General features: G+C 47.1%; 1 protein-coding gene across 1 annotated transcript in view; it reads left to right on the top strand.

Moving 5' to 3' along the window:
* Window positions 1-16,694, top strand: part of CREB3L1 (cAMP responsive element binding protein 3 like 1) — a 51,248-nt gene extending 34,554 nt beyond the window's left edge. The window contains exons 2-12 of the mRNA XM_075283342.1: window positions 1,753-1,966; window positions 2,833-2,981; window positions 3,465-3,540; window positions 5,076-5,233; window positions 5,362-5,511; window positions 5,798-5,856; window positions 6,047-6,115; window positions 8,222-8,321; window positions 12,943-13,069; window positions 15,498-15,708; window positions 16,517-16,694. Of these exons, the coding sequence (XP_075139443.1) occupies window positions 1,753-1,966; window positions 2,833-2,981; window positions 3,465-3,540; window positions 5,076-5,233; window positions 5,362-5,511; window positions 5,798-5,856; window positions 6,047-6,115; window positions 8,222-8,321; window positions 12,943-13,069; window positions 15,498-15,708; window positions 16,517-16,541 (1,338 nt within the window). The 3' untranslated portion in view covers window positions 16,542-16,694. The remainder of the gene's footprint in view (window positions 1-1,752; window positions 1,967-2,832; window positions 2,982-3,464; window positions 3,541-5,075; window positions 5,234-5,361; window positions 5,512-5,797; window positions 5,857-6,046; window positions 6,116-8,221; window positions 8,322-12,942; window positions 13,070-15,497; window positions 15,709-16,516) is intronic.
* The last annotated feature ends 9,856 nt before the right edge of the window (window positions 16,695-26,550 follow it).

The following is a 26,550-nucleotide window of genomic DNA, read 5'->3' as shown; positions in this document are numbered from 1 at the left end:
GAATGAGTGACCAAATAATAGGTCGTCTATGATAAGTCCTGAGAGAGCTTCTTTGGCACCATACACATGACTGTGCCGTCCGAGGGGGCTTCAATGCACCAGTCAATGGGATATGGAAGATGTCCTATTATTATTATTATTATCTATGAGGGAAGGGGGATAGAGACAGTGGGTGAGGGGAGAGGCCGTCCAGATGGTGGTGCAGTGGCAGTGGGGGTTGTCGGCCTCCCTGAAGAGAGGAGTCTGCAAGGTCTTCTTGAAGCTTATGATTTTGGGGCTCAGTCTTTTGTGTTGTGGTTGTGAATTCCGGAGTATGGGGGATGCATGGGAGAAATCTTATGTGAATAGAAGGTCTTAAGAAGATCGGAGGATACATGTGGGCAGGTAGCGGGGATTAGGCTGAGCTTCATGACATTAGACTGGAGAGTCTTCATGTCCAAGTGTTATCTGACTGCATTCTGCTAGAGATCGGACTCCCCTTAACCAGTGCACGTGGCCTTACCCCATGAAGATGAGATCTATGGCGCTGTAATTCTACAGGACTAAGGAGTCAAAAATACCAACCACGAGAACCACAACCAGCCTGAGGTCCAGCTTCGAGTGCCCATCTTCAGGGTCACCATCACAGTAGTGCAGGTGCACCCATTGTCAAAGGCCAAGACAAACAAGGGTCTCAATCTGACACGTTGGCCGCCCCCCACCTGCCAATGTAAAAGGGATCTGATTAATAGGTCTAGGGTGCCGACCGAATAAAGTACAAGATGGACATAGTGGAGATCGGGAGCCCTGACCATTTCCCAGTATGGTTGCGATGGCGGTCATGCCCACCTTGAACCTTCCTTAGCAAAGATCTCATCTTGTAGGACCTCGGTGAGTCTGACACGGGCAGGAGCGGCTACTATTGGGGGTGCACTTGTGATGTAGATGAGATGAGACACATCCAAACCATCAGAGCCCCCTCTCATAGTTCCCATCGTTGTTTGCACTTGTCTCTGAACCTCTTTCGCTCTTTCGTTGCGTGTCTGCTGTCGCCTATTATGTACCAAATGTGTTTTTTCCTGGAAGACTTATTAAATAGGACTTGGCTCTTTCGCACCTCTGGAAAATTGTCTGCAGCCGCCCCTGTCTCTAGTCAGCGCCTGCATGTGCAGGGTGGCAGAGGACTTGTGTTTTCTACATTTTCCCTGGAGCTTGACTATATTTAACCGTTCCTGTATAAGATTACTGGTTTCCTGTCCATATGAAGCCATCTTCTTCTCCCGTCCAGATGGGACGTCAGGTGGATGCCGCCATCTGGATGAAGAGTACATGTGTGCCCGTCATATGTGGCCATGCTGCCAGAATAATAATCTGCACCCACTGCTCAAATATCCCAGCGGGTAACACGATCTATGTATAATGTACATGTCTACTACCGTGCAAAAGTTTTAGGCAAGCTGCTTCCAGACATAGAAGGGTTAATAGGTTAGTTTTGTCCATTAACAAAGTGAATGAAGAGAAGACAAATAAAAATCCCATCAATATTGCTTGGCTGTATTTGGGGAGACCTGCCATGTGGCCATAGGGGGTTGGAGTTCCTATCGGTGACCATTGCATTTATGAGATGTGTATGACATGTCCAGGTGGGAATACCCCTTTAATAGACCACGCTCAAGCATATACTGTATAATGATTGACTGTCTGTAGGATTGGAGTCACTTATGACCCCTGACCCCCTACTATTGGTAATTCTTACTCATTTTGCCCCCCCAGCATTTCTCGGAAGCCCTCGATGAATTCTCCAATGACCTGTTTAATAGTTTCTTTGACGATCCTCCTCTCCTGGATCGGGATTCCTTACTGGATATGGAGGTTGAAAGTCCTGCTCCACCCATACAGGCCGAGCACAGCTACTCCCTGAGCGAAGACTCCGCTCCGCAAAGTCCGGCCCTTACCATCAAAGAAGAAGATGAAGACAGCCCAAGCGGTAGGTCTCCGCGTGTAAGCCGCACATAGTAGTGTGATAGACCATCCACATATACTGGCAACGGCCTCTCCATGGACATATATAAGGTTGTCCTTAGGAAACAGACCTGCAGTGAGTGTCCCCGGGCAACTATATAGTGCACTGAGACATCTGCTTCTGGCTCTGTATACTGTATATTACATAGACCATCCACATATACTGGCAACAGCCTCTCCATGGACATGGATGCATAGAAGGTTGCCCTTAGGTAACAGACCTGCAGTGAGTGTCCCCGGCAACTATACAGTGCACAGAGTCATCTGCTTCTGGCTCTGTGTACTGTATATTACATAGACCATCCACATATACTGCTAATGGCCTCTCCATGGACATGGAGGCATAGAAGGTTGTCCTTAGGAAACAGACCTGCAGTGAGTGTCCCCGGGCAACTATACAGTGCACAGAGACATCTGCTTCTGGCTCTGTGTACTGTATATTACATAGACCATCCACATATACTGGCAACGGCCTCTCCATGGACATGGACGCATAGAAGGTTGTCCTTAGGTAACAGACCTGCAGTGAGTGTCCCCGGGCAACTATACAGTGCACAGAGACATCTGCTTCTGGCTCTGTGTACTGTATATTACATAGACCAAATCATTTAAGTAAAGCGTATGGGGCAGCATGGGCACTGGGTACTTGTAGCTCTTCAATGTTGGGGCCCTTCAGGTCCATGCTATATCCAGCCCAGTATGTCCAGACTAATGGTGGTGCTGAGACGTACTGATCCATCAGGCGCCATATGTCATGTTAGAGACCATTGTCAGTAGCCACAGTGATGTCAGATCTCCTCTAAGTTTCTTGTCTTATTGTTTGACTTGCAGAGCCGGGCAGCGCCGTCTGGGCCTTGGAGCATGAACTCTGCTCTTTACTGGTGAAGCAGGAGCAGAATCTTATTGCACAAGTAGAGCCCGTCCATCCGAGCGTGGCCCTGGAGCAAGGCCCGGGTACAGGGCTACTACAGAATGAGGAGGTAAGTATGAGATAACCTATAGGATGAGCTAGAGAGGGCGCACCACTAGTACCAGCAATACCTGAGGCTCATGTGAAAGTGATGGGCAACTTGGCTTTCACAGTCTGGGCCACCAGGTCATACTCCATGTCAGCTAACAAGATGGAGACATCTCCTCTGTCCACATTTGGTCTTTCTTAGGGACCAGCAGCATGATAGGAGTTGTAGTCTTGGGAAGCCATTGCCTGAATCTCCCCTTTCCAGATAATGCCGAGTTGTCGGCTCTCCAGAATTCACCGGGACAGTCTGGAATTTTCAAAACTAACTTTTCCAAATTCAGGCACGCAAAAAGGGGGGTGGGAAATGCTAAAAATGGGGGGTTCATCCTAGTTTGGGGGCATAACGTGTGTGTTAGCATTGTGACATGGTAAGAGCACAGGAGGTGCGGGCGCCATCTTCATGGATGTCTACATTGCCTTTAATGTCTAATTCTTGTATTTACAGAACATTTCCCGAAATTCTATATCACATATAAAGGTAGAGCCGGGAATGCCGAACCACATGCTAAACGTCACAGCAGGTAAGTGGCCGTGTGTAATGTCCGGCACCTATAATGTCAGGCACCGTGTGTAAGGTCCGGCACCTATAATGTCAGGCACCGTGTGTAAGGTCCGGCACCTATAATGTCAGGCACCGTGTGTAATGTCCGGCACCTATAATGTCCGGCACCTATAATGTCCGGCACCTATAATGTCCGGCACCGTGTGTAATGTCCGGCATCTATAAGGTCAGGCACCGTGTGTAATGTCCGGCACCGTGTGTAATGTCAGGCACCTATAATGCAGGCACCGTGTGTAATGTCCGGCATCTATAAGGTCAGGCACCGTGTGTAATGTCCGGCACCGTGTGTAATGTCAGGCACCTATAATGCAGGCACCGTGTGTAATGTCCGGCATCTATAAGGTCAGGCACCGTGTGTAATGTCCGGCACCTATAATGTCCGGCACCATGTGTAAGGTCTGGTACCTATAATGTCCGGCACAGTGTGTAATGTCCAGCACCTATAATGTCAGGCACCGTGTGTAAGGTCCGACACCTATAATGTCAGGCACCGTGTGTAATGTCCAGCACCTGTAATGTCCGGCACCTATAATGTCCGGTACCTATAATGTCCGGCACCTATAATGTCAGGCACCATGTGTAAGGTCTGGCACCTATAATGTCCGGCACCGTGTGTAATGTCCGGCACCTATAATGCAGGCACCGTGTGTAATGTCCGGCACCTATAATGCAGGCACCGTGTGTAATGTCCGGCATCTATAAGGTCAGGCACCGTGTGTAATGTCCGGCACCGTGTGTAATGTCCAGCACCTATAATGTCAGGCACCGTGTGTAATGTCCGGCACCGTGTGTAATGTCAGGCACCTATAATGCAGGCACCGTGTGTAATGTCCGGCACCTATAATGTCCGGCACCTATAATGTCAGGCACCGTGTGTAATGTCCAGCACCTATAATGTCCGGCACCTATAATGTCCGGTACCTATAATGTCCGGTACCTATAATGTCAGGCACCGTGTGTAATGTCCGGCACCTGAAATGTCAGGCACCGTGTGTAATGTCCGGCACCGTGTGTAATGTCAGGCACCTATAATGCAGGCACCGTGTGTAATGTCCGGCACCTATAATGTCCGGCACCTATAATGTCAGGCACCGTGTGTAATGTCCAGCACCTATAATGTCCGGCACCTATAATGTCCGGTACCTATAATGTCCGGTACCTATAATGTCAGGCACCGTGTGTAATGTCCGGCACCTGAAATGTCAGGCACCGTGTGTAATGTCCGGCACCTATAATGTCCGGTACCTATAATGTCAGGCACCGTGTGTAATGTCCGGCACCTATAATGTCAGGCACCGTGTGTAAGGTCCGGCACCTATAATGTCTGGCACCGTGTGTAATGTCCGGCACCTATAATGCAGGCACCGTGTGTAATGTCCGGCATCTATAAGGTCAGGCACCGTGTGTAATGTCCGGCACCGTGTGTAAGGTCCGGCACCTATAGCTGAGATTTCTCAGGACTCTGCTACAGTCTCGCATTCTACTCTCTCCTAGATGTTTTAGGGGTCATGCCTCTAACGCCCCCCAGTAGTCATAGCAGTGATAGTGATGGCTCTCAAAGTCCTCGCTCTCTCCCACCCCCAAGTCCAGCCCGTCCAGCCGCGCGGTCATCTCACGCCATCTCCTCCTCCCCCCTGCTCACCGCTCCTCATGTAAGTATCACGTGCTTCATGGACGCTTATGTCATCACTTCTGCCTCACATTTCCTCAATGGTCCTTGTACGGGTATAGGAGTATTTCTTATGTCATATACTTTTGGCATTTTTTTTTTGTCCTGTAGAAACTCCAGGGCACGTCAGGACCTCTCATGCTGACAGAAGAGGAAAGGCGCACCCTAGTGGCCGAGGGGTATCCCATTCCCACCAAACTTCCCCTCACTAAAACAGAGGAGAAAGCCCTGAAAAGAGTGCGCCGGAAGATCAAGAACAAGGTGAGGAGGAGAAGACAAAAAGTGGCTGCAATGGTATATACCTAGGACGTGGCCCCTGCAGACTATAGGGTTGCCATAATGGTATATACCTAGGAAGTGGACCCTGCAGACTATAGGGTTGCAATAACAGTATATACTTAGGACGTGGCCCCTGCAGACTATAGGGTTGCCATAGCGGTATATACCTAGGACTTGTCCCCTTGCAGACTTTTTGCAATTGTTGCATGCCCTTGCTCTATCATAAAATCCAGATTGTCACCGTATACTTGACTTATTGTTTCCATAGATCTCAGCCCAGGAGAGTCGGAGGAAGAAAAAGGAATATGTGGAGTGTCTAGAAAAAAAGTGAGTCCTGCACTGTGTGTCCTGGGCCCAGTCACTGTGACATGGTATAGGCATAGATCGCCCTGTATGTGGCCCTGATCAGCTGTGTATCCTAGTTGTATTGTTAGTGTCTTATCCGTCAGGGTGATCCTTGTATCACCGCAGGCTACTCCCTCTGCGCACCTTCCTCAATGTTTACTACGTCTTGCAGGGTGGAGTCCTTCACATCACAGAACAGTGAGCTATGGAAGAAGGTGGAGACTCTGGAGAACGCCAACAGGTGAGATCCACGTCCGGGGCCCCGTGCAACTACAGCAGCAGATTATGTGCATTTACTGTGCGCGTCACAGCAGGGGTAGAAAGGCCACGGAGTCATCCCATGTGTCAAAGCGGACCCAACCCCTCTCCTGACATGACTGTTGTAGCAAGTGACAGAACGTATTACAATAGAAGATAACACCACTGACCTGTTATTACATCACAGGCTGGATTACAATAGAAGATAACACCACTGACCTGTCATTACATCACAGGCAGGATTACAATAGAAGATAACACCACTGACCTGTTATTACATCACAGGCAGGATTACAATAGAAGATAACACCACTGACCTGTCATTACATCACAGGCTGGATTACAATAGAAGATAACACCACTGACCTGTCATTACATCACAGGCAGGATTACAATGGCAGATAACACCACTGACCTGTTATTACATCACAGGCAGGATTACAATAGAAGATAACACCACTGACCTGTCATTACATCACAGGCAGGATTACAATAGAAGATAACACACCACTGACCTGCCATTACATCACAGGCAGGATTACAATAGAAGATAACACACCACTGACCTGTCATTACATCACAGGCAGGATTACAATAGAAGATAACACCACTGACCTGTCATTACATCACAGGCTGGATTACAATAGAAGATAACACACCACTGACCTGTCATTACATCACAGGCAGGATTACAATAGAAGATAACACCACTGACCTGTCATTACATCACAGGCTGGATTACAATAGAAGATAACACCACTGACCTGTCATTACATCACAGGCAGGATTACAATAGAAGATAACACCACTGACCTGTCATTACATCACAGGCAGGATTACAATGGCAGATAACACCACTGACCTGTCATTACATCACAGGCTGGATTACAATAGAAGATAACACACCACTGACCTGTCATTACATCACAGGCAGGATTACAATAGAAGATAACACCACTGACCTGTCATTACATCACAGGCAGGATTACAATAGAAGATAACACCACTGACCTGTCATTACATCACAGGCAGGATTACAATAGAAGATAACACCACTGACCTGTCATTACATCACAGGCTGGATTACAATAGAAGATAACACACCACTGACCTGTCATTACATCACAGGCAGGATTACAATGGCAGATAACAGGCATATATAGTATAATATACAGCACGCACATGGGAATAGAACTATAAGAAGTGACAGTTCTGTCCTCTCCTGCTCTGTTCAAACCCACCCCCAGTGGCGACTATTGTGCCAAATCCCAGACCACATGTAGAGGCGCCAGAGAGCCACTAATACCCCCCCGAACAATAGTCATCTAAAATAGCATCCGCCATGACCCACTTGGTCCAGTAAACAGTCATCTCCTGGCCTGCGGCGAGTCCCCGCGTTGTATTATTTATTGACCTTGTAGCGCGCTGACAGTAAATGGGGCTTATTTTTATGCAGAACAAACTTTACAGAAGTTTGGAAAATAAGAGGAAAAAATAGCAGACAAATGTTTGCTGGGTGTATTGGGTCATGCTGGAAGACGTATAACCAGCCTTTGTCTCTGAGCGCGGACAGAGCGAGAAAACTGGGCAAGAAAGTGACGTTTGGAGAAAGTGGAAATGTAGCGCCACCTAGTGTTGTCAGATCGCAATGACTGGTTAGGATTCTCTCCTGCACCTTCTTAGTTTTATCAGTTTTTGCTCCGTTTTTTTGTCAGATCCTGAATGGTAAATCTTCAGAGTGTTAGAGAGTGCGTGACTATAGGAGTAACGTGGATGTATTTATAGGGGTGCACCCCATGTCCCCGCTACTACATAGGAGACCAGCAAGACTATAAGGGCTTAGAACAGAACTCCAGCTGATGTGAGACTACAATTCCCAGCATGCACTCTTGCTCAGCTGTTCTCAGAACTCTCACAGAAGAGATCGTAGCATACTGGGAGTTGTAGCTTCACAGCAGCTCAAATGCCAAAGGTTGCTGACCCTGGTGTAGAAGCTTTAGGTTGCCTCCCGGACACAAGGCATGATTTCAGGATTCTGGAAAAGCTGAGTTATTTGATAAGCCTCAGTGAGTTGTTTTCTGTTCTCCAGGTCTCTGCTGCAGCAGTTGCAGAAGCTCCAGGCTCTGGTAACAGGAAAAGTGCCAAGACCCTGCAAACTGGCAGCAACGCAGACAGGAACCTGTCTCATGGTAGGTCCTGTGATCAGCTGACCTGTGACAATATGGTGGCCACCCTCTGTCACCTGTGGAGACTCCTTACTTTTACCTTGTGATACTGAGGATACAATATACTGTATAATGTGTCCTGGGATAGTGTCCAATGCCATGTGCATATACATTTATATATACATATATGTACGTATGTGCCCTGCTGTGTATATCATCTATTCAGGACTCTCCGGAGTGTCTGTGTCACGAGTGTGTTCTGCAGAGTGTCTGCATCACCGACTGTGTTCTCTGGAGTGTCTGCATCACCGACTGTATTCTCTGGAGTGTCTGCATCACCGACTGTATTCTCTGGAGTGTCTGCATCACCGACTGTGTTCTCCAGAATGTCTGTGTCACCGACTGTGTTCTCCAGAATGTCTTCGTCACCGACTGTGTTCTCTGGAGTGTCTGCATCACGACTGTGTTCTCCAGAATGTCTGCGTCACCGACTGTGTTCTCCAGAATGTCTGCGTCACCGTGTTCTCCAGAGTGTCTGCGTCACCGACTGTGTTCTCCAGAATGTCTGCGTCACCGACTGTGTTCTCTGGAGTGTCTGCATCTCCGACTGTGTTCTCCGGAATGTCTGCATCACCGACTGTGTTCTTCAGAATGTCTGCGTCACCGACTGTGTTCTCTGGAGTGTCTGCATCTCCGACTGTGTTCTCCGGAATGTCTGCATCACCGACTGTGTTCTTCAGAATGTCTGTGTCACCGACTGTGTTCTCCAGAGTGTTTTCGTCACCGACTGTGTTCTCCAGAGTGTCTTCGTCACCAACTGTGTTCTCTGGAGTGTCTGCATCTCCGACTGTGTTCTCCAGTGTCTGCATCACCAACTGTGTTCTTCAGAATGTCTACATCACCGACTGTGTTCTCCAGAATGTCTACATCACCGACTGTGTTCTCCGGAGTGTCTACATCACCGACTGTGTTCTCCGGAGTGTCTGCGTCACCGACTGTGCTCTAAAGAGTGTCTGCGTCACCGACTGTGCTCTCCGGAATGTCTGCGTCACCGACTGTGTTCTCTGGAGTGTCTGCATCTCCGACTGTGTTCTCCAGAGTGTCTGCGTCACCGACTGTGTTCTCCAGAATTTCTGTGTCACCGACTGTGTTCTCCAGAGTGTCTTCGTCACCGACTGTATTCTCCAGAGTGTCTTCGTCACCGACTGTGTTCTCTGGAGTGTCTGCATCTCCGACTGTGTTCTCCAGACTGTCTGCATCACCGACTGTGTTCTCCGGAGTGTCTGCATCACCGACTGTGTTCTCCAGAGTGTCTGCATCACCGACTGTGTTCTTCAGAATGTCTACATCACCGACTGTGTTCTCCAGAGTGTCTGCATCACCGACTGCGTTCTCCGGAATGTCTGCGTCACCGACTGTGCTCTAAAGAGTGTCTGCGTCACCGACTGTGCTCTTCGGAATGTCTGCGTCACCGACTGTGCTCTCCAGAGTGTCTTCGTCACCGACTGTATTCTCCAGAGTGTCTTCGTCACCGACTGTGTTCTCTGGAGTGTCTGCATCTCCGACTGTGTTCTCCAGTGTCTGCATCACCGACTGTGTTCTTCAGAATGTCTACATCACCGACTGTGTTCTCCAGAATGTCTACATCACCGACTGTGTTCTCCGGAGTGTCTACATCACCGACTGTGTTCTCTGGAGTGTCTGCATCTCCGACTGTGTTCTCCGGAATGTCTGCATCACCGACTGTGTTCTTCAGAATGTCTGTGTCACCGACTGTGTTCTCCAGAGTGTTTTCGTCACCGACTGTGTTCTCCAGAGTGTCTTCGTCACCGACTGTGTTCTCTGGAGTGTCTGCATCTCCGACTGTGTTCTCCAGTGTCTGCATCACCAACTGTGTTCTTCAGAATGTCTACATCACCGACTGTGTTCTCCAGAATGTCTACATCACCGACTGTGTTCTCCAGAGTGTCTACATCACCGACTGTATTCTCCAGAGTGTCTTCGTCACCGACTGTGTTCTCTGGAGTGTCTGCATCTCCGACTGTGTTCTCCAGACTGTCTGCATCACCGACTGTGTTCTTCAGAATGTCTACATCACCGACTGTGTTCTCCAGAGTGTCTGCATCACCGACTGCGTTCTCCGGAATGTCTGCGTCACCGACTGTGCTCTAAAGAGTGTCTGCGTCACCGACTGTGCTCTTCGGAATGTCTGCGTCACCGACTGTGCTCTCCGGAATGTCTGCGTCACCGACTGTGCTCTCCGGAATGTCTGCGTCACCGACTGCATTCTCCGAAGTGTCTGCATCACCGACTGTGTTTTCCAGAGTGTCTGCGTCACCAACTGTGTTCTCTGGAGTGTCTGTATCACTGACTGTGCTCTCCAGAGTGTCTGTGTCACCGACTGTGTTCTCCAGAGTGTCTGTGTCACCGACCATGCTCTCCAGAATGTCTGTGTCACCGACTGTGCTCTCCAGAGTTTCTGCACATCACTGACCAAGTGTTCAATGGAGTAAGCGCAGAGACAATTAGAATGTTCTCTATGTACCATAGAGTATATACATGTCCAGGACTATGATACTGAATGCTCCGGTCATACACTGTATATTTCTGTGTCACCGACTGTGTTCTCCAGAGTGTCTTCGTCACCGACTGTGTTCTCTGGAGTGTCTGCATCTCTGACTGTGTTCTCCAGACTGTCTGCATCACCGACTGTGTTCTTCAGAATGTCTGTGTCACCGACTGTGTTCTCCAGAGTGTCTGCATCACCGACTGCGTTCTCCGGAATGTCTGCGTCACCGACTGTGCTCTAAAGAGTGTCTGCGTCACCGACTGTGCTCTTCGGAATGTCTGCGTCACCGACTGTGCTCTCCGGAATGTCTGCGTCACCGACTGTGCTCTCCGGAATGTCTGCGTCACCGACTGCATTCTCCGAAGTGTCTGCATCACCGACTGTGTTTTCCAGAGTGTCTGCGTCACCAACTGTGTTCTCTGGAGTGTCTGTATCACTGACTGTGCTCTCCAGAGTGTCTGTGTCACCGACTGTGTTCTCCAGAGTGTCTGTGTCACCGACCATGCTCTCCAGAATGTCTGTGTCACCGACTGTGCTCTCCAGAGTTTCTGCACATCACTGACCAAGTGTTCAATGGAGTAAGCGCAGAGACAATTAGAATGTTCTCTATGTACCATAGAGTATATACATGTCCAGGACTATGATACTGAATGCTCCGGTCATACACTGTATATTTCTGTGTCACCGACTGTGTTCTCCAGAGTGTCTTCGTCACCGACTGTGTTCTCTGGAGTGTCTGCATCTCTGACTGTGTTCTCCAGACTGTCTGCATCACCGACTGTGTTCTTCAGAATGTCTGTGTCACCGACTGTGTTCTCCGGAGTGTCTGCATCACCGACTGTGCTCTAAAGAGTGTCTGCGTCACCGACTGTGCTCTTCGGAATGTCTGCGTCACCGACTGCATTCTCCGAAGTGTCTGCATCACCGACTGTGTTTTCCAGAGTGTCTGTGTCACCGACTGTGTTCTCCAGAGTGTCTGTGTCACCGACTGTGCTCTCCAGAGTGTCTGTGTCACCGACTGTGTTCTCCAGAGTGTCTGTGTCACCGACTGTGCTCTCCAGAATGTCTGTGTCACCGACTGTGCTCTCCAGAGTTTCTGCACATCACTGACCAAGTGTTCAATGGAGTAAGCGCAGAGACAATTGGAATGTTCTCTATGTACCATAGAGTATATACATGTCCAGGACTATGATACTGAATGCTCCGGTCATACACTGTATAGTGGCTGCAGTTGGTATTGCAGCTCAGCCCATCCACTTGACTGGGACTGAGTCCTGATCAGGCCGTGTGACTGACTAATGTGATGTCACTGGCCTGAGAAGAAAATGTGGAAGTCAATATCCTAGTCCCAGACAACACTACAAAGTGGGTGCCTACATGATACTCAGAGTCTATGGGTCCGCCTTTGGGTCTGCTCCTCCCCATACGCCTGTGCGGTGGTCCCTTCGAGCTCTTCAGAGGGTCTGTGCCACTTACTTACTGCCATAGACTGATCCTCCATGTTGATATCCATCATTGTCTGCTATGTGCCATGTCTGGGGCAGGTGAAGCCCGGCTACCACCACACTGACTGAGGCGTCTCCATTACTTGTCTTCTTCTCCTTCACCTTCACCACCTGTTTTTGAGTTTTTCACAAAGTCGACCATACAGGGCCATATGAATCTGTGGCCAGATCAGCGACCTTCAGCACTACAACTCCCAGCATGCTCCGGTCACTTCTCTGGGTGTTCTGAGGATGCTGGGAGATGTCGTTTCCTGACACACAGATTCCAGCTGTCTGACAACCGTATGGCTGGCGGTGCTTTATACTCGCAGCTCCCTATGGTTTGGTGTATTACTCCCTTCCATTAGATTTCTGTTGGTAGTGGGTGGGGCTTAGGTCTGTGCTCTGTGTGTCACATTGTGCATCCCTGGCTGTATTTGCTTTGTATGCATGTGTATTTGTGGCTGCCTCTGGTGCTTTCCCTCTCTCTGTCTTTCTCGGCCTTGTTTTGTGGGTTTATGGTTGTCAGAGTTGCGTTACCTCTACACTAACATTGCACGCCGTCTCGCTGACATCTCTCTCCTCTCTGCAGGTTGTCGTACTGTGTTTTATTCTTGCCTTTGGCTCCATGATTCCGTCCTTCCCGGAGTTCTCTTCGGGGTCTCAGACAGTGAAGTCAGCCCCTCTTTTGGCACCTGACCTGTATACCCTCAGCCAGAGTAAGGCACCGATATCAGCAAACATCTTTTACTTCCTATCTTCTTAAAGGGGCGGTCCCACTTTAGCACCTTGTCACCTGTCCACCGGCTCCATCATCCTCCGCCCCTGTATGAATTGGGTAGTGCTCAGACATGTGCATTGTGTCTCCATTCGGGGTGGGGGGGTGACCTGTATATGTAAATGCTCTCATATACGTGTCATAAGGGGGGGCCAGAAACAAACACCAGTCTTATACATTCCTTCCACCTTGCCCGGTCTGGAGTAGCTGATACCTGGGAACAATAGAGAGGGTTTCTTAAGGCGTCTCCTCCTCCAGCCTGGCCATGGCCTCTTAGTAAATCAGTCCGGAGCTGGCGGAGACGCAGAACGAAACGAACGTGCACCAAAAATGCCCTTTCATAGATGGGTTAGTAACCCCTCCCCCCCCTCCTTGCGCATCCGCCTCCTTTTATTCTCCATGAAATCCCAATTTTGCAGCATTTTCTTACATGTCTGCATTGTGCGGTTCCTCTGTTATTCCTCCTACAAATGTATAAAATAAGTGGGGGCGTGTCCATACACTGACTGCACTGATTGGACAATGTCAGAGTGTATGCAGGGACACGCCCCCTACTGGTAACACCCACTTGTCCATTATTTCCAGGAGGAATGGCTGAGTTATCAGAGGGCTCCAGGATGAGTTCATGGGTAGTGCAGTTATATTCTGGTGTCAGGAGAGGCGGCGGGTCTTTAGGGGTCTCCTTCATTATAAAACTCCTTCTACTTTTCCATCAGAGATATAAATCGTCCTGTCAGAGCTTGTAAATCTCACACAAAATACTTGAATTGGGTTGAAAAGCATGGAAATGAAATGACGGTCCCTTCCAGCTATTAATCTTACAGATGTCTGATGAGTCCTCTTGTCACCCCCCTCAGTCTGGGACAATTAAAGGGATCTGCAACATGAAGCATGGCCACTATACAATGTCCAGCGCTGTGCTAGGTATATACTAAAGAATTACCTTTAATTACAACTTACTGAGCACAACGCCATACATTGTATAGTGGCTTTCCTTGGTATTGCAGGACAGCCCCATTCATTTGAATCCTAGTCCTAGACATCTCCTTAGATGAAGCAAGGAGTGTGTCTCTGGAGGACCCAGCAGGTCAGTGCATTGCAAGGACAGTCCATTGTGCACTGTGTAATCCTCTATGTCCCCTGTGGTGGCGCTGCAGAGAAATCCCACACTTGACCCAGATGACAGGTGATCGCTGGCGGTGCAGGACGGTGTACGCTGGTGTGACTGCCCGTATTATAGCATGGCACTACAGGAGAGTCAGTGAGGGGCTGGTAAAGGCGGCAGGCTATCCAGGTGCTGTGCACATGTGTGCGAGCTCGCAGGCGCCATCATCTGCTATAGGGGCACATGTGATCAGGTTGACATTGATGTATCCTATAGAAGTGTCCGTCTAATTTATGGCCCGAACTTCTAACAGTACGACATGAAAGCGCAGATATAAGGATTCCAGGTAGATGTTATGTAAGAAAGACTTTCATGTCAGACGCTCAGAGCCATAAAGGGTGGTGGATGAAGCCGAGGGGTTAAGGCCTTAAGGGCGTCATGTTCTTTATTAAAGGGGTTTCTGGGATGATAGACCATCAATATGTGATTGTGGGTCTGACACAGGGGACCGCCACAGATCAGCACTAGGATTCGAGTTACAGCCTCTTCACTACTTAGCAGACACAGCGCCACACATTGTATAGTGGCTGTGCTTGGTATTGCAGCTCAGCTCCAGTCACTTGGAGGAGACTGAGTTGTTGCTATACCTAAGACTAATGAACATGATGTGGCTGCAATGCTCATGAACTCTGTGGCCTCTTTAGATAGCTGATCTATGGGGGGTCCTGGGGGTCCGACCATAACTCATCACATATTAGTGACCGCCCCTATTCATATGGAATTCACAGAAAACAACTTTAGGCAAAAACCACAACGAATTCCATCCACACACTGCAAAGAAATACGCACAACGGAAACGCCGCGATTTACAAAACAGGTCACTTATACCTATGGCTATGCTGGCGGTCTCCCTATAGCTATAATGGAAGCAGAAAGCAGCCCCGTATGTGGAGCCTTAATGGGATGTTCCTAGAATTGGGACAGGTGATACGTGTCTGACTAGGGTGGTCTCATGGATCCTGCGCCCCCCATGTGAATGGAGCCATGTCTGTCACTACCAGTCCATGTACAGGCTATGAGTAGGGGGTTTGGTGATCTCCGGCAGCCCCATGGAGACTGAATGGAGCCGGAGGACCCCACTCTCATGGATGGCGGGGGTCCCAGAAGTCGGACTGGTCTGACATTTATCACCTATCCTGTGGACAGAACATGAAGATCCTGAGATAAGAGACATCTCAGTAATGTGCGTCTTGTTTTTTTCTAGTCCGCTCCCGAAGCCTCTTGTCCTACGATGAAGGAGCTGGAATTTCAGCAGAGGATCCCACCACAGATTTGGGAGACCTCAGACAATGGTCCCCTGACGCAGCATCTCTCACCAAGCATCTCGAAAACACGGCTCACGAAAGGGACAAGTACCATGGACCGACAGACCGGAAGAACCAGACATATGGAAGACTCACACGGCAGGAAGAGGGGTGAGTAGTCAGAGGTGTCTTAGAGGTTGTCGGGGTTGTCAGGTGCCTTACAATATCTCGTATGTCACTCACTTCATGGCTATATTATTCTCTAATGGGGTCTATAGGAGCACGATGTCTCCGTGTCTTTTTAGGCCCCATTGTGGTGGCCCTGTTAAGGATATGCTCTAGCGCCACCTTCTGGATGGTGGATCCTGTGGATCACTGCATGGTCTTCCTGACACCTACTGCCACAATCTGGGATTAGACAGCTCCAGCTCCTAGAAAGGAAAGAGGGGCAGACGGTGGGGAGATGTACGAACCCGTCTAGTCCCGATTTCTGGTCTAGATGTGGCCCGCCTCTCTGGCCCTGTTTGTGCTCAGAATATGGTGACTTACAGCGACGACACCCGGCCATGACTGTCATAGACTTCATTACTGGCCCTGGGGCTGGAGCCTCTTAATAATTCGCACACGTCATGTGACATAAGACTGCTATACAAAACGTCAGTCTTAATAAATCCCCCCCCCCCGTGTTGCGTGTACCCGCCCCTCCTCCATTGTGGATACAAAGGTTTGGAGAAGAGCTTTTCCGACCCCTCATTGGTAGGAGACCTACAATGGGCAGAATCCTTCATACATCAGTCCCATATGTTTGCAAATATTTCTCAGCTCCTTCTCCCAACACCCAGGAGTTGTCCCAATTTCTTAAGAATTCTGGGCTCAGGTCAGGCGAGATTCTGTGTCCTCAGGCTGCTCGATGTGAATGTGCGACAACTTGTCTTATGTGATAACTTCACTGCTGACTGCGACCTTTTCTCTTTTGCAGGGGCCGAAGTGCTGAGTTCTTGTAGAGTTGGGGGCAAAGGGAGAGGGATGGAAAGCTGAGCACTATACGCGGGCGGAGCAGGAGGAGAATCGCCAGCGCTGGGATCTCTGGAATCAGAGACTAAAACATGACGGTGATCCCAGCGCACAATCTCAACCCCCCTCTACAGATTCACCATGGCGTCACCCGAATGTGTGCAGAGACTTTGTCCACAACTGCCCTCCTTGTGCCCCGGGGCCGAGGGCGGACAGACTCCTCCGTCCGGACCCCTCATGTGGATGCCACCTGCCATCTTGCACTATAAGGAAGCCGATTCTCCTGACTCCTTCATAAGACTTTATGGAAGGCGAATCCTCTTCTTACAGTCAATAATCCCATCTCTTGCCAGGAACAGACTTTGTAGCTGTCGACGACAGAATCATTGCCTGCTCTGCCCAGAACTTCTCTGGCCTGGATCCTTCTCGCTGGCCCCTGCGGCCCCTCTGTCCTTGTACAGAACACACCTGGATCTCTGGAGAAGATTTAGTTAATGCAAGCTTTGTACGCGCGGATACAGATTTATACGCTGCTGCCGCTGCTTCTTCTCATCTCCGCTCTCTGCAGGCTTCAGTCAAGCAAAATAATAAAAAAAAAAAAAAAAAAAACAATAGCATCAGCAGTTCGTCTCCGGTGTGAGTCACTGGGAGGGGAGGGGGCCACAAAAACAGGGCAGGGGAAGAGTGCAAACAGGGAGGTGAAAGCTCAGCAACACAGAGGCTGCATAATACATGGAGGTAGAGCGCCTGCAGTCAGCGAGGGGTTAATCAGTCAGATGTTTGCAGACATGGAAAAGTCAGTGAGCAGAGACTCCAGTAATTCCTGCCGCTGACAGATCACATTCACCTAATGAGATCAAGCATCGCCTCACCGACTGCAGGAGCAGCAGCCTCTCCCACTACTGGGGGTCCGCAGGATTAATAATACAACTCTAAATAATACCGTACTGACCGTGCAACACAATCCTGGACCAATAGATGGTGCTGAGTGCGGCAATAACAAGACTGTACAGGCATAATGTCAGCAGAACTGATAGACTGTACAGGAAGTAGCTGTGCTGAAATAATACCAACATAACACTGCTATACTGTGCTAAGAATACCAATATAACACTGCTATACTGTGCTAATAATACCAATATAATACTGCTATACTGTGCTCAAATAATACTAATATAATACTGTTATACTGTGCTAATAATACCAACATAACACTGCTATACTGTGCTAATAATACCAATATAATACTGCTATACTGTGCTAATAATACCAATATAATACCGCTATACTGTGCTAATAATACCAATATAATACTGCTATACTGTGCTAATAATACCAACATAACACTGCTATACTGTGCTAATAATACCAATATAATACTGCTATACTGTGCTGAAATAATACCAATATAACACTGCTATACTGTGCTAAGAATACCAATATAATACTGCTATACTGTGCTAATAATACCAATATAACACTGCTATACTGTGCTGAAATAATACCAATATAACACTGCTATACTGTGCTAAGAATACCAATATAACACTGCTATACTGTGCTAATAATACCAATATAACACTGCTATGCTGTGCTCAAATAATACTAATATAATACTGCTATACTGTGCTAATAATACTAATATAATACTGTTATACTGTGCTAATAATCCCACCATACAGTGCTGAATTAATACTAATATAACACCGCTTTACTGTGCTAATAATACCAATATAATACTGCTATACTCTGCTAATAATACCAATATAATACTGCTATACTGTGCTAATAATACCAATATAATACTGCTATACTGTGCTAATAATACCAATATAACACTGCTATGCTGTGCTCAAATAATACTAATATAATACTGCTATACTGTGCTAATAATACTAATATAATACTGTTATACTGTGCTAATAATCCCACCATACAGTGCTGAATTAATACTAATATAACACCGCTATACTGTGCTAATAATACCAATATAATACTGCTATACTGTGCTAATAATACCAATATAATACCGCTATACTGTGCTAATATTACCAATATAATACTGCTATACTGTGCTAATAATACCAATATAATACTGCTATACTGTGCTGAAATAATACCAATATAACATCGCTATACTCTGCTAATAATACTAATATAATACCGCTATACTGTGCTAATAATACCAATATAATACCGCTATACTGTGCCGAAATAATACCAATATAACACTGCTATACTGTGCTAATAATACCAATATAATACCGCTATACTGTGCTAATAATACTAATATAATACCGCTATACTGTGCTGAAATAATACCAATATAATACCGCTATACTGTGCTAATAATACCAATATAATACCGCTATACTGTGCTAATATTACCAATATAATACCGCTATACTGTGCTAATACCAATATAATACCGCTATACTGTGCTAATATTACCAATATAACACTGTTATACTGTGCTAATACCAATATAATACCGCTATGCTGTGCTAATATTACCAATAACACTTCTATACTGTGCTAATATTACCAATATAATACTGCTATACTGTGCTAATATTACCAATATAATACCGCTATACTGTGCTGAAATAATACCAATATAATACCTCTATACTGTGCTGAAATAATACCAATATAATACTGCTATACTGTGCTAATAATACCAATATAACACTGCTATACTGTGCTAATACCATTATAACACCGCTATACTGTGCTAATAATACCAATATAATACTACTATACTGTGCTAATAATACCAATATAACACTGCTATACTGTGCTAATAATACCAATATAATGCCGCTATACTGTGCTAATACCAATATAATACCTCTATACTGTGCTAATACCAATATAACACCTCTATACTGTGCTAATAATACCAATATAATACTGCTATACTGAGCTAATAATACCAATATATCACCTCTACACTGTGCTAATACCAATATAATACCGCTACACTGTGCTAATAATACCAATAGAATACCGCTATACTGTGCTAATAATACCAATATAACACTGCTATACTGTGCTGAAATAATACTACTATAACACCCCTATACTGTGCTAATAATACCAATATAACACCGCTATACTGAGCAAACATAATACCATCATATAGTGCTCAAATAATACCACCGTAATGGGCTAAAATACCACCTTACAGTGGTCAAATAATAACAACGTGGAGCATTCAAATAATTCTACCATATAACTTTGAGGTTCCATGTGGTAGCGGTATTACATATTACAGCAGACCTCATTAGTTACTACGGGCAGGGCCTCACTGCTATGATCCCTATGTAAAGCGCTGCGGAATATGTTGGCGCTATAAATAAAATGCATTATTGTATAAATCTTCTATATTCGGTGTGGACGGGCCGGCTCTAAACTTCAGATCTCCAGATGGTTTATTGTAATAATTCTGCTGTGTAAGGTGTAGAAAACCGACATGAAGTCCCAAATATTCACCGCATGTAATTACCGATACTGAAGCTTTCCCTATGGAGCGCTCTATAATATAATATACTGCCTCCTGGTGACAATATGGCGTTACTACAGCTCAATAACATTGACAGGCAGAATAGTGAACTATTATCACCTACCGAGCGCTCTAATTATTATCACCTACCGAGCGCTCTAATTATTATCACCTACCGAGCGCTCTAATTATTATCACCTACCGAGCGCTCTAATTATTATCACCTACCGAGCGCTCTAATTATTATCACCTACCGAGCGCTCTATTATCACCTACCGAGCGCTCTAATTATTATCACCTACCAAGCGCTCTAATTATCACATACCGAGCGCTCTAATTATTCTCACCTACCGAGCGCTCTAATTATTATCACCTACCGAGCGCTCTAATTGTTATCACGTACCGAGCACTCTAATTATTATCACCTACCGAGCGCTCTAATTATTATCACCTACCGAGCGCTCTAATTATTATCACCTACCAAGCGCTCTAATTATCACATACCGAGCGCTCTAATTATTCTCACCTACCGAGCGCTCTAATTATTATCACCTACCGAGCGCTCTAATTGTTATCACATACCGAGCACTCTAATTATTATCACCTACCGAGCGCTCTAATTATTATCACCTACCGAGCGCTCTAATTATTATCACCTATCGAGCGCTCTAATTGTTATCATATGCTGTGTACATGTGGTGCATATTTGGCACAAGGCCCCTAGGAGGCGTCACTTTGCTCCTTCTGCGCCTCCCCTGACATGTTTTGTATAACAGGGTGCGCGGGGCTGGAGTTTGTGCTGGGGCTGGGGTTGGGGCTGGGTCTGGGGTTCGGGCGCTGACACCTTGGTCTGACAAACTCACTATAACTCGTGTGAGAGAGCTGAAGTCCTGGCACAGGGAGCGACTGGAGCCTCTTAATAATTCAGGCGCACATTATATCCCACACCACAAACCTAGCGCAAGCTTTACGTGAAATCTCCAATAGTTTGTGACTGGCAGAGATTGCCATCTGATCCACGGGGCTTGGTCCTGATGCACGAGTCTTGATCCTGATGCACTAGGCTTGGTCCTGATCCACGAGGCTTGGCTCTGATCCACTAGGCTTGGCTCTGATGCACTAGGCTTGGCCCTGATCCACGAGGCTTGGCCCTGATCCACTAGGCTTGGCTCTGATGCACTAGGCTTGGCTCTGATGCACTAGGCTTGGCTCTGATGCACTAGGCTTGGCTCTGATCCACTAGGCTTGGCTCTGATCCACTAGGCTTGGCCCTGATCCACTAGGCTTGGCTCTGATCCACTAGGCTTGGCCCTGATGCACTAGGCTTGGCTCTGATGCACTAGGCTTGGTCCTGATGCACGAGGCTTGGCTCTGATCCACTAGGCTTGGCTCTGATGCACTAGGCTTGGCTCTGATGCACTAGGCTTGGCTCTGATGCACTAGGCTTGGCTCTGATGCACTAGGCTTGGCCCTGATCCACGAGGCTTGGCCCTGATCCACGAGGCTCGGCCCTGATCCACGAGGCTCGGCCCTGATCCACGAGGCTCGGTCCTGATCCACGAGGCTCGGTCCTGATCCACGAGGCTCGGTCCTGATCCACGAGGCTCGGTCCTGATGCACTAGGCTCGGTCCTGATGCACTAGGCTCGGTCCTGATGCACTAGGCTCGGTCCTGATGCACTAGGCTCGGTCCTGATCCACGAGGCTCGGTTTTGATCCACGAGGCTCGGTCCTGATCCACCCTGATTTAACTCTTCCCTTCCTGCACTATATCCAGTGTATTACAACCCCCCGGCTGTGTGTGCGGTCTCACCTCCTGGCAGTGCAGGGTTAATGACAGTCTCTAAGGTGACACGGTGCACATTATTATATTAGCAGGTCTCCTCCTCCTCCCTCCACAGGGCACATAGGCTGGCGCACTGACTGCGCTGTCACATAGACTCTCACCCACCCTGTCGCTCTCCTTCTCCATTCACTCCTCTTTTTCGCACTTGCCTGCCGCTCTGTCTCTACATCCAGACGTCTCTGTGACAGCCATCAACTTAGTCTTGACTTTGCCATCTTGCATTGCACTTGCACCCCTCCCGTATGCTCCTGCATTGCCTCTAGTGCACACATCTCTATCCCTCCTTTCCTTATATGAGCTTTCTCTCCACCTCCCCCTTTCCTTCTTTCTCTCCCCCTTCCTCCTTCCCTCCATTCTCCGGTGTGTATACTTCTCCTTCCTCCGATATACATTGTATCGTTCCTTCTTCCACCTGTTATTCCTGTATCCAGTCCTGCTGATAACTTCCTTATTGATTTGTATCCTTGCTCGCTCTCTGACTCCATCGTCTTTTCCTCCTCTGCCTCCTTCCAGCAGATTTTCCTTCTCACTTCTTCTTTCTTCCCTTTTTCCCTGGCTGAACTTCCTGCCATCCTTAAAGGTAAACCCTAGAATGGCAGAGGGAGGGCATGAGCAGCGGAGATTAGGGGATGGACGGGTATCCAACCTCCATGGGGTGGATGAGGAAGAGGAGATGAGAGCCGGCACTTCTACCATGGCACAGGGAAGTCCTGACAACCTGCTGCCGCTTTACATGAAGAAGCAGCTGTCTTATAGGTGAGTGACGGCCTTTCTATAGGTGAGCCATCTGCAAACCTTCTCTCATATAGACTTACATATAACTAGAAACGCCAGAGATGTAGCAGAGCTGGTTTAGGTGTCAGAAAGCAATACCTGAGCTTGTTGTGGGTCGGCTGGCCATAAGCACAGAACACTTGTCGCCATGGAGGGGGTGAAGGTTAATGGTGGCGATTCCTCTAACTCTCATCCCCATAGAGCAGGGTCGGCAACCTTCAGCCCTCCATCTGTTGTCCAACTACAACTCCCAGCATGGAAACTCACTTTGCTTTTCCTGGGCCTGCTGGGCTGTGTAGTTCTCACCAGCTGGAGCCCTACCCTAGAACATGATCCCAAACTTGTAGGTCTCTAGTGGTTACTAAACGACAACTGCTGGTATATAATCACAGCCATACGCTCTTAGGGCATGCTGGGAGTTGTAGTTTTACAACAGCTGGAGCCCCTATAAGGAGGAGATTGCCGTATTACATATTAATATCACTGGGCAATCTCTCGTCTTTATTATCACACTGCACAGCCCCATTGACCACATCGGCTCTGCTACATCTGCTGGGATCCTGTTTATTTCCAATATGTATAATTCTCACTCAATCCCGGCCATGTAAATGACGTTCTCGTTCAGTGAGCAGATCCCACCGTGCACCGACCACCTGACAACCCCGGCTATAGGATTCATTCATCTGTCCTGGGGCAAGACGACGGCTGAGGCCCCACAAACTGCTGCGGCTGTGCCAGGGAGGGGTGAGGGCAAACGTCTTATGTGCAGGGTCTACTGAGACCCCCGAAAGCATCTGATGGCCGTACCTGTGATCCCATGTAGGGGGGCCGGGGTTACAGAAATAGCCAGGAGTCTATTAGACTTAAAGGGGTTTCCCATGAACATAACCAATAGAAATCTGCAGACAATTAAAAGATAAACTTTTTAGCAAATGTAAATAAATCCTTTTGTTTCAAAATTTTACAGATTTCCTCTAATCATCTTAGTGGTGACCGTCTGGTGTCTGTATCGGCTACCAATGGGACTTGTCAGAAACCCCATGTCCTTACTGTGACACTGTATTGTGGCATTATATGGCACTATTATATATGGAGTACAGGGCAGTATTATATATGGAGTATAGGGCAGTATTATATATGGAGTATAGGGCAGTATTATGCGGGCGCTATGTGATCCACTTTCTGACACTGTATTAGATGGCAGTATTATATATGGAGTATAGGGCAGTATTATATGGGCACTGTGTGATCCCCTTTGTGACACTGTATTAGATGGCAGTATTATATATGGAGTATAGGGCAGTATTATGCGGGCGCTATGTGATCCACTTTCTGACACTGTATTAGATGGCAGTATTATATATGGAGTATAGGGCAGTATTATGTGGGCACTGTGTGATCCCCTTTCTGACACTGTATTAGATGGCAGTATTATATATGGAGTATAGGGCAGTATTATGTGGGCACTGTGTGATCCCCTTTGTGACACTGTATTAGATGGCAGTATTATATATGGAGTATAGGGCAGTATTATGCGGGCGCTATGTGATCCACTTTCTGACACTGTATTAGATGGCAGTATTATATATGGAGTATAGGGCAGTATTATATGGGCACTGTGTGATCCCCTTTGTGACACTGTATTAGATGGCAGTATTATATATGAAGTATAGGGCAGTATTATATGGGCACTGTGTGATCCACTTTCTGACACTGTATTAGATGGCAGTATTATATATGAAGTATAGGGCAGTATTATGCGGGCACTGTGCTCCCCTTTGTGACACTGTATTAGATGGCAGTATTATATGGGCACTGTGATCCCCTTTGTGACACTGTATTATATGGCAGTATTATATATGGAGTATAGGGCAGTATTATGCGGGCACTGTGATCCACTTTGTGACACTGTATTAGATGGCAGTATTATATATGGAGTATAGGGCAGTATTATGAGGGCACTGTGATCCCCTTTGTGACACTGTATTATATGGCAGTATTATATATGGAGTATAGGGCAGTATTATGCGGGCACTGTGATCCACTTTGTGACACTGTATTATATGGCAGTATTATATATGAAGTATAGGGCAGTATTATGTGGGCACTGTGTGATCCACTTTGTGACACTGTATTATATGGCAGTATTATATATGGAGTATAGGGCAGTATTATGCGGGCACTGTGATCCACTTTGTGACACTGTATTATATGGCAGTATTATATATGAAGTATAGGGCAGTATTATGTGGGCACTGTGTGATCCACTTTGTGACACTGTATTATATGGCAGTATTATATATGAAGTATAGGGCAGTATTATGTGGGCACTGTGTGATCCACTTTGTGACACTATTATATGGCAGTATTATATATGAAGTATAGGGCAGTATTATGCGGGCACTGTGTGATCCACTTTGTGACACTGTATTATATGGCAGTATTATATATGAAGTATAGGGCAGTATTATGTGGGCACTGTGTGATCCACTTTGTGACACTGTATTATATGGCAGTATTATATATGAAGTATAGGGCAGTATTATGTGGGCACTGTGTGATCCACTTTGTGACACTATTATATGGCAGTATTATATATGAAGTATAGGGCAGTATTATGCGGGCACTGTGATCCCCTTTGTGACACTATTATATGGCATTGTTATTAGAGCAATCTTAAACCCTAATTTCCATCCTCTTGAGCAGCTAAAGGGTGCGCTTGTTCTCTCTGCATGGATACCTCTGCACAATGCCGCTTACATGGCTGTGTACACACACTTCGGGGGCTATGCTTTAGCTAAGAAGGCTTAGACGCACAATACAAGATTGACTTGGCTTTGCCAGGCTCCTGCCGTGTTAATAACCTGTAAGTGTGCTTAACATCTTTGTATAGACCCCGCTGTCAGCGGCACTATTACACCAAGCCATGTGTGCCCTGACGAACGCTGCACTCACATCCCTATCTAGAAGGAAAAGTTACTTGTCGATTACCAAACAACAATCAGCTCTTAATTATAGCCGGAATCTTTTATTCTCGAGCCGCCTGTCACTGCTAGTTGTGTGGAGTCCGTCAGTCTTGTATCTGCCAGTGTGTGATATACAAGAAAACCAAAAGAGCCAATAAATACAAGGACTGGAGTCGTGTTATATCAGGCAGCCTCATGGCAGGGGCACATGGGGTAACACCATTCTAACCTACAACCCCAAGGGTGCAAACTGGTGCAGTGATGGGCGGTACGAAAGCGCAACTGCAGACACCTAAAGTAGCCTCCTGGGGGTCTGATAAAAGGGTCTTGTGCTCCACTCAGTGGGGGCTTTGTATAAGGGTGGGGCTTAGTTCTGAAAATTTCCCATAAAGGGTGGCCATTGTGATGATAGCAATGTTTACGGTTTTATCCCAGGGCTCCACAACAGTCACAGTAAAGCCATCTTGGTCAGATCACTGCTACTCTTCTCCCATCATGAATCATTGTGGACCCCCATTGGTCCCAGTAAACCCCCAACTTTGCTACGACAGGTGATATGATTGGTCGAGGAGTCCTAGGTGACCGCTGCGATGATAATGACGACATGAGGAGGTCCATCAGACGGACTGGACAGAGGCCTCCATGTAGGAAGAGCTTTGTGTCGGTGTCAGAGCGGGTCCATGTGTTCTCTTCCTCTTCTGTCGCTTTCTCCATTTCTTATCTTGTATCCTAGTTATGAGGACTGAGCAGCCGCTCGCTAATCTAATTCATTATCAGCCTCATAAAAGGACAAGTCCAATGTTTATCTTCTCTTCGGCGTCCAGGGCCAGTGCTAAAGGATCAGCTCAAGCTTTGAGCATCATTCACACACGCTAAAGAAGCCCAGGCATGGATATGATGCAGCAGAAG

Source organism: Leptodactylus fuscus, chromosome 7, assembly GCF_031893055.1.
Source record: "Leptodactylus fuscus isolate aLepFus1 chromosome 7, aLepFus1.hap2, whole genome shotgun sequence".
Lineage (NCBI taxonomy): Eukaryota > Metazoa > Chordata > Amphibia > Anura > Leptodactylidae > Leptodactylus > Leptodactylus fuscus.
The sequence above is the reverse complement of the archived record's forward strand: the minus strand, read 5'-3'. Positions and strand labels throughout refer to the sequence as shown.